Source organism: Dermochelys coriacea, chromosome 4 (assembly GCF_009764565.3).
Source record: "Dermochelys coriacea isolate rDerCor1 chromosome 4, rDerCor1.pri.v4, whole genome shotgun sequence".
NCBI classification, from domain to species: domain Eukaryota; kingdom Metazoa; phylum Chordata; order Testudines; family Dermochelyidae; genus Dermochelys; species Dermochelys coriacea.
Genome location: NC_050071.1, coordinates 39,902,771 through 39,912,283, shown reverse-complemented (window position 1 = coordinate 39,912,283; position 9,513 = coordinate 39,902,771). Strand labels below are relative to the sequence as shown.

The 9,513-nt window shown below is 42.8% G+C and overlaps 1 protein-coding gene across 4 annotated transcripts in view; it reads left to right on the top strand.

The window, feature by feature from the left end:
- The first annotated feature begins 7,504 nt into the window (after positions 1-7,504).
- Positions 7,505-9,513, top strand: part of PRSS12 (serine protease 12) — a 73,822-nt gene continuing 71,813 nt past the window's right edge. Inside the window, exon 1 of one of the 4 annotated variants that reach the window (XR_006280823.1) lies at positions 7,505-8,292. Coding sequence is in view for 1 of the 4 variants with exons in the window: in XM_038400098.2 (XP_038256026.1) it covers positions 7,905-8,292 (388 nt within the window). In the remaining 3 variants the exon portion in view is untranslated. The remainder of the gene's footprint in view (positions 8,293-9,513) is intronic. The other 3 variants (XM_038400098.2, XR_006280824.1, XR_006280825.1) reach the window with 3 other exon arrangements.

The following is a 9,513-nucleotide window of genomic DNA, read 5'->3' as shown; positions in this document are numbered from 1 at the left end:
TGAATCAACAAATGATTTAACAGAATATCTATGGCCAATGCACTGATTTTTTTTTTTTAGTTTGGACAGGGTTGTCTCTCCAGTATAAGACTCGAATAAATTACTTGTGGAACCTCTTATGAGGGGTGGGCTCAATATATAGCTACCCCCAAAAATCCACATATTCCAGTCATCCCTGTTGAGAAAGAAAAGTCCATGTTTTTTAACTAAACTATTTAATAGATATTATTTGCCATTCTGCCTCTCCAAAATATCCTCCTTGCCTTGTGTATTTCAATTGAATTAAAAGGTGGTTTGTGTCTTTAAATGTCCTTTTCTATACAGTAATCACCACTTTTAAGTTTCACCTTTTACCAACAGCTAGCACACCACACTATATGTAATATTATTCCTATTTTGTAGTATAAGGAAATAATACATAACTTATAAACCATCATGTGGTAATTATTGCTACCAGTATAGTCAGTTGTATGTGCAGTTACCATGAGTGCACGTGCAACTGTGGCAATTGCATGTACAAATTACAGCTCCAATCCTCCATGACTTATTCATGTACATTTATGCACATACTTTATGCACTGAGAGTCATCCCACTGAAGTCAATGGGCTACTCAAAGTACATAAAGTTAAGCATATGCGTATGTATCTGCAGAATTGGGAACTTAAAGAGTATGTATTTATGATTGTGAAAATGCTTGCACACACTTCTGGAAATTTGGCTTTATTTTCCAGTAATGTGCAAAATATACCCAATGAAAGAAAAACTTGTATTTGAAACTGAGGTTTTAACATGCTGTTACAGATATAATATGGTCTTACTTTTGTGAAAATTTTCTAACTGAAAGTTTTGCTCTGTAGGGCCATTTATCAAGCAGAAATTGTTCCACATTTCATATAATTCAAATGTTTACTTTTTTTTCTATGCAAAAATGATAGTTCCTTTTAAATTCATATACAAATACTTTTGAGGGGTCAAAATGATCTGAATCAAAATGGCAAAAGTTTTCACTCACCATTTCACACAACAAGCATTCACTGATTTCACATAGCTCAATATTCTATTTAATTTTCAATGAAATTATTTCACATATGCCTATGTAAGCCAGCTTTTATTACACCCATGTCACTAAAGAGTTACAGTAAATCAAGTCTTTTATGTTTAAATACGAATCTTGCTTGCCTTATACAAGATAGTATTTAATAGTTTAAAAAAGTTTCTCCTATGATCTCATTATGACATAGACTGTGTCATGCAGTAATGGAAATCCCATCAATTACCGCCTGCTCAACTATAGCCTTTGTAATGCGGGGTCACCCTGTTGAGTTTATTTATTATCACACACAAAAGGCCTATTCTCTTCCATACAAGTATAAAACTAAATACATCTATAACTCAGACTTGGCAGGACTCCAAATTTCTACTGTCTATGATAGTTTGATAGAGATAATGGAATTAAAGAGGATAATTTATTTTGCAGAAGCACTGACTTACAGCCTAAATATTTTGAATCATATATGGGAGTGGTTCTCAAACTGTTTCACATTGTGGACCATTTCTTAAGGTAGAGATCGTCTTGTACACGATCCCTCCACCGATCCTCCCAATCCTGATTCCAAACCTTCCGTACTGCTATTATAGGGCCTGTGCCAATGCCCATTAAAGTCAATGGGAGTTTTTGCATTGACTTAGTTAGGTGTTCAGTTGGGCCCACCATGCTTGGTTACATTAAAAAGCAATAATTCAGGGAAGTATTAGGAAGTTATAAACTCACTTCAATGTGATGTATGTGCCTGTTTGGCTGCATTCCCCCTCCCCACCACATTACTTCCCTGGAAATTTTACATATGATAGAATCATTGAAATTGCAGGGTGGACATATTAGTAACAAACTTTCCCATGCAGCCTGATCTAATCTAATTTCCATGACTCCTTGTTCTAATCTTTCATATTTAGGCTGCTTGTTTGAATCTAGACCTGGTCAGTAGGGATTAAAAATTATTTGGCCTACATTAAATGAGTTAGAAGTCTCAATATGGTTCCTAGTAAACAACTGTCCAGATCACAAAACTCACCCACCACTCCAGCTTCTTATCCCTAGAGCTGGTCAGGTCACAGTCAGGGATGAAACTCAAAGATGGCGGTTGCTGCATTCCTGATTCCAGTGCTATACTTGTTCAGTTGATAAACAGAGGACTTCAGTCTTCATGTCTGCCAATCTGACTTTTTTCATAACCATTTGCTAAAATAAATAAATAAATAAATAAATAAGATGTGTTATATGTGCGGACTCCCATTTAAGAAGACTGAAAATCTGAAGAACAAATGACGATGAAGTAACCCTGTACATATGAAATGGATGTGGTACAACTATTTTCCATATGCAGCCTAAGCGGAGTAAATTTGTCTGAGATCTGTCACCCCCTCTCTACTGCCCACATGGCCCTTTTCTGCTTTGCGCAGGGTGGAAAAGGAGTAAGAAGGTCTTGTAGAACTGAGTAATATGAGGAGTAACTATAGTTACACTGTATAGTTTGAGCACAGGTGGCCAGTTATGTAACATGCACAATCAGCAATCGTGAAGCTTGCCTTAGAGATTGAAACACCTAAAGTTTTTGGGTTTTTTTTTTAATCATTTTCTGGGCAAAATCCTACTCTTCAGGCCACAGTGTGGAGTTCTTCACACTGGATCTGTATTGCATATTCTGCCCTTGTTCCACTTGCAGTCCTCCCATAGGCAACACTGGACGTTCTACACACAGAACAAATACAGGATGTGTGAGAGAGAAAGCTATAGTGCAGATATAAGACCACTGCAGTGGAGACCAGAAAGGGTAATGTTGCCCTTTGATTATTTTAATAAACACTGGGTGTGGAACAAATGGTTTAATACACAACACTTGTATTTATTTAACAAACTATGTTGTATGGTCACTTCATGTTTGGATTTTACTTTTCAGTGTGGGGTGAGAAGAGATTTGACATGTATATATTTTAAAGGTTATGATTTTATTAACATACACTTGGTCTGATAAATGATTTTTAAAAAATCAAAACTATAAAAGCTGCTATTTTAAGTAAGCTCCACTGTAAGAATCATTAAACAAAACCAAAATAATCACTTCTTGTGACATCATTTCACGGATCAATTAAATAAAGTTCACACTTTTTTTTCTTTGGAGTAGGCCAAATGAATCCAAGGAATAAATCAGTAGATATTTTCAATTTTTCTAATTTTGACAATAAATAAGATTCCTGCTTTTTTTATATTCACAATTCATGATTCCATTGACTGCCACTAACATCAGTGAGAGCAGGATTGGGCTACAAAATGTTTTATTTACCTACTGCCCAAGCCTGCTCCCTTTTGTGCCAGGGCAAATAAATCAGAACAGGATCAGGTCCCTACTTCTGAACATTAACTCTTGAATGTTGACATCAATGGGAGCTGCTGGTGCTCAGCACATTTGACAGTCATGCACAGATATCTCAAAAATGGAGGCAGTCAAATTTAGTGACCACTTATGAAAATTTTGACCTGGGAATTGTGCTATTGATTTCAATGGGAGCAGCACAGGGCTCTTACTCTCCAGTCAAATTTTAAATTCTTGCTACTGAACACTCTTTAAATGAATGTGGACAAACTGATTCTTTTGAGCTGGTCAGATCACACAAGCTAATCATTCTCTTAGTTTTTTGCCTTGTCAATAATTTGATGTTTGGATCATGAAATGCTTAGGCGTGGACAAAGTCCTAGTCCTGCAACTGACTAAGGCCTTAGTCCTGCAACTGACTCCATGTAGGAAGACCTGTGCACCCACATAGAGCCCCACGGGCTGTATGCAGATAATTATATCTATCGTTACAATCATTTGCAGGATCAGGGCTTAAGAGCAAAACCTGCCTTACTCATGCAAGTAGTTCCACTGACTTCAATGGGACTGCTGGTAATAGCACTGCTCCTGTAATAGGACCACTTGCTCACAGTGAGCAAGATTTGGTCCTTAAGTTTATGTTAATTTATCTGGTGATATGTGTTTTGCAGAAGAAAGAATGGCTTTTGACTTCAGTGGGAGCTGAATCATTTATTTCAATGTCACTTTAATGAATATTTTTGATAGTTCAGATTGCTTTGTCTCCCAATTAAAAAGACAAAGAAAGTCCATTGTCTACGTACATAATTACAGCCCTTGTTAAACACAGATTTATTTATTTTAAAAGGTTATTATTTTCTCACCATTCTAGGATAACACACACCTTTTCAGAAAGGGTTATCATTCAGGGATTAGAAATGTATTTTAACACACAAATGTATGATACCATTGGAAGTTTATGAAGTTATCTAATTTGCTTTTCTTATTTACATAATTTGGTGATGTTATTGAACAAAACTTTTTCTTTCATCTGTGTACAAGATTGTACCAATTTTCACATAAAACAGCAAAATCATTTTAGGGGAAACCAGATTCACTCAGAACTTTTAATATTTGGTACTTTCATACAGGAATCCAACAAGTCTAATATGAGAAGCCTGAAAGAATAGTTGATTTCTTGTTTAAAATTATGATTTTTTTAAAAAAAAGAATCCTTTAGAGTTCTTGAAGCATATAATGTAATTTCATTTTAAACACAATATAACTGTCATAATTATTTTTCATTTTCATTTTTAGAATGCTCCTGGTAGGGCCATCAAAGCTGCTAGAGAAAAAGCAGTTTAAGTTGGGGGTTGAGCAGTAGGCCAACAATCTATGTAAATGAGCCAAGTTTTAGAAACAAGGTAGCCATTCCACAAACGGTATGGTAGACCATGCCCCAAGTGACATTTGATAGCACAGATTCAGATTCAAAAATATTCAACAGATAGGGCCTTCTCCTACTTATTCTGAAATCAATGTAATTGTCTTAAATGGGAGCAAGATTGGGCCCCTAGTTGGTAAATCTCAATATATGGAACATCAAGAGATCTTTGATCTTACTGCAAGCTAATTTATAACCATTGTTTTAAAACTGAAGCCTTTTTTACTAGTAGGATTACAAAGATTATCGCCAACCATGGTAAACATAATAAAAATAGTTTGGGACCAAACCTACGCATGTGAGTAATCCCAAACTGAGCCACCTTGTGTTTTGAGGAGGGGATCATTGAGGAGGCATGGAAAGGAGATGCATTTACTTTTTTGAGGCTTGCCTTCTTGTTTCTTTGGGGAGAAGGGGAGTATTATGTGGGATGCACCAGTGCTGAAGCCCCAATTATATCCCAAACCCACCCCCTGTGGAGATATTTCCACTAGGAGCCACAGGGTAATAGCAGGGAGGGGGCTTGGATGTCTCAGATGGAACACTATTGTATACAGGAAGATCATATAATGCAAGATACCCTGCAGGCTCACACATCTTGGAGAGACAAACTGAACTACAGTGCTAAAGTAACCAGGAGACTAAAAGCATTGCCTCAAGTCTGGGAGCATAGGTCCTGCTGGCAAGCTTCACCACACAATTCTACCAATTCCCTTCAGTCTTGACCTGCAGAACCCCTGCTTTCCGGTCATGGGCAAAGAAAAAAAGCCTTCAGGTTAGGGAAAACTGTACATTGGTTTTATTATTATGTCCAAAAATGTTCTCTAGGAAATAGGATGACGCTGCCCAAGTTAGCTGAGCGTGATTTGAAGCATAGGGTAAAATCAAGCATATTAATGCACTAGGCTAACTAGCCATCATTATAGTGGTATACTACAAACAATTTACAAGTGATCTTAGTGATTTTGCTCCTAGGCTGAAGTCTTGTATGTCAGATTTCAGTATAGAATTTTTTAAAGTCATCTTATAACCCTTTTCAGTTCTATAGACTTATAACTACACCAATGCAAATATATATGCTCTAAAAGAGAGAGAGAGAGAACAATATATGCATTCAAATTCATATTATAGAGCAATGATTATGTGCAAGGGGGTAAAAATAAGGTTGCTGTGGAAAACTTAAATCGGAATTTCTTGATCTTTAATATACCAAACACAGAGCTGCAAAAATGATTTAACCAGAGAGGAGCAAAACTAAAACCCTGGATCCAGATACCACAAGCGTTGTCATTCATGTCTGACACCAGGATCTTGATCCAGACTGAAATTTTGTGCCTTGAGCCCCTCTCTATTTATGAATAAAAGCTTAAACCCATAACTGTTTTGCCTGTTTCACTCAGTCAGGGACAACTGTCACAGACGTACTGCTGTGGGATGTGATGATATGTGTTGGGGACTTTGTGGAGAACTGGAAAGTGCAATTGAAGAAGAAAACTAATCTCTCTCTCTCTTACTCTCTGTGGACATCTAATACAAGAATCAGAATACAAGAGCAACTTGAGTGTGGACAGGTTCAACCCAGAATGACACTGCCCACCAGCAACAAACACTGGGGGGGTGAGGGAGCAGGAAAACTACAGAGAGAAGAATCCAGAGATTCATACGACAGACACAGCTGCCAAGTAAAGCACACTTCTTTAACCAAAGAGCCTCAGACTTTGTAAAATATGAATAGTATAGATTTAAAAAAACAATGGCAATGGGTTTGTGCATGCCTTTTTTAAAAGAACAGTCTGTGACAAAAAAGGCAAACTGATGGCCAACCTGATAAAAGGAGCAAATCAAGGATTACTAGATCATGTGGAACCTCAATGCCCGGGGATGGGAGGATTACTCTTATGCAAAATACATGGTTCTGGGGGAGTCAGGAAGCACATGAAGACATTTTCCCCTTCTGCATTTGTTTTCAGCCCCTTTGTGTTTTCCAGACCTGTTTGGGAATCTCTGGCCTCTCTCTCTCTCTCTCTCTCTCTCCCAGATCCTGGCGCTGGGTGTATTTCTCTGTCTTTTAACCTAGACACTCCCCATCCCCGAAGTTTCATTGTGAATTGGTGTCCAGGCTCCTCCTGAATCTCTTTGTGAAGGTGTCAAAGAGACTGCAAGATTCCCCAGGGAGGTTGGGGTGGGGGAGGGTCCCGTGTGAGAGGGAAGATGTGATGAAGAGAGAGAAAGAAAGATTGAGAGAGGAGGACCAAAGTGAGCAAATTTGCTGGGTGCAGACAAGGCGGGGGAAGAGCAGACTGGGCTCCAAGGGAGGAAGAGTAATGGGGAGAAAGCAATGGGGGATTTCGGGGGAAGCAGAGACTCCAGGAAGAGAGGCATGAGAGGGTGTGGAAAAGGGGGAGTTGGGGGGACCTAGGCAGGGAGGGATTTGGGGCCCCCGCAGAGATGGGTTGAGAGGGAGATGGGGTGGGGAAGGGGACCTCATCAGTGGCTTGAGGAGGCAAAAGCCAGGGATGCTGGAACAATTTTTATAGTGGGCTACTGAGAGTCATTCAACCAAACTGCAAACCCTGTATTTCATGAAAACTACTTCGATCTCAGGGGTGCCCCAGCACCACTGCAGGGGAGGGACCCCGGAGAGGCTTCCTAGGATGTTCACACCTACTCTCCAGGCTGCTGTTTATTGTCTTCCATGCCCCAAAGGGGGGCTCCCAGGGGAGCGGGCGGGAGGAAGCGGAACTGGCCCTCAGTGGGTGCCTGGGTGGGCTGCCCAGCGGCTGGGGTGGCAGGAGAGTGAGGCCACCCCGTGTTCTGCAAGGGAGCGCGCGCGTGGGTGGGTGGGGGAGGGGGGGGCTAAGGGCCCGCACCCTGGGCTGGCGAGGCGCTGCCAAGGCAGGTAGCAGCAATTCGCGCCCCCCCGGGAGCCGAGCGGCTCCGCTCCGGGGACAAGTACCGCGGCACCGGAGCGTAAGCCGGCCACGGGGAGGGTGTGCCCGCGGCGGGGGCGGTGGGGGCAGGATTAGAGGGAAGCGGCGGCCCCGCCCTCCCCCTTCACACTGGGTTAGAGCCGAGGGGGAGATGGCCCGGGAGAGGCGGCACTGGCACCATGACATTACCCAGCCTGCTGGTGGCTCTGATTTTAGGGACGAGCCCCGCAGCGGGCAGCTTTGACGCGGCCTCTCTCAACCCTCCCCTGGCCCCTGCTCGTGGCCCGCAGCATCCCCGCTCGCCCCACGCCCCGCCGGCCCCCCAGCACCAGCCCGGCTGCCCAGGGGGCGAAGGGCCCGGGGGGCGCTTTGTCAACGTGACCGAGTTCGGCGCCGAGTGCCTGCCCTGGGCGGAGGTGCCCGCTTTCCTGCAGAAGACCCCGCAGGGGAAGGGGCTGCGGGGCCAGCACAACTTCTGCAGGAACCCCGACGGCAGGAGCAGACCCTGGTGCTTCTACCGGAACAGCCGGGGCAGGGTGGAGTGGGGCTACTGCGACTGCAAACAAGGTGAGCGCGCGCGCGCGCGCGAGAGAGAGAGAGAGAGAGCGCGAGGCAGGGCGCTGCACGGGCAGCGGCGGGCACGCGGGCTCCAGCCGGTCCTCGGCCGGATACCTGTGGAGGCGGCGGCAGCGAGTGCGTGGGTGGTGGGCGGGCGCGTGCGGCTGGCAGCTGGGTGTGTTGCGTGCGTGTCGAGATTGCTATGCGCGTGGGTTGGTTGCGCGCCGAGGGGCGCGGGTAGCCCCGCGGTGTCTGTCGGCTGCTGTGTGTTTTGTTTGGTTGATAGGGGTATGCTGTGTGCTGAGCTGTTTGTGTGCCGCTGCGTTGAACACCTTTCCCTGGGGAAAGGCTGTAACGAATTGGCTGTGCTGCTACAGAATGCACACGCGTTAAGTGTGTGCAAGTGATCATTTCTCTAAAGGGGATTTTGGCAGAGCCATGTTTTACTAGAAGGGAATTTTGCACGGATTGATGCTGACTCTCGTTCAGTGAGTCTTAGCTAAGCTGAAAGAAGAAAAGGAGTACTTGTGGCACCTTAGAGACTAACAAATTTATTAGAGCATAAGCTTCCGTGAGCTACAGCTCACTTCATCATGTAGCTCACAAAAGCTTATGCTCTAATAAATTTGTTAGTCTCTAAGATGCCACAAGTACTCCTTTTCTTTTTGCGAATACAGACTAACACGACTGCTACTATGAAACTCACGATGGAGTGGCTGCAAAGGGCAGACATCCCTGCCCCCTCTTCCCCGCAGTCTGTCTAGACCAGAGCTGGTGATCCAGCCTTAAATCATTGGTTGTCAATTAATTTGAGTTAACTAACACACTTGTAGATTCAAGCCTGGACAAACCCTGTCTGTGTTCAAACTCTGAGGAATGCATCCGATGAAGTGAGCTGTAGCTCACGAAAGCTTATGCTCAAATAAATTTGTTAGTCTCTAAGGTGCCACAAGTACTCCTTTTCTTTTTGCGAATACAGACTAACACGGCTGCTACTCTGAAACCTTAGCTAAGCTGAACTCCCCGAATCTCATTTTCACCTCACTGTGCAAGTGGGTGAGGTTAACACCAATTTCCTTGCTAACAGACTTTTCAGGGAACAGGACATTGAAAAACACCTCTCTTTTTTTTTTTTTTTTTTTAATAAAACAGCATACTTAAGAGAGATTCTGACAGCATGTTTTTAACCTTTTAAGGTATCAGTACATTTGTCTTGCAGCATAAGGGTCC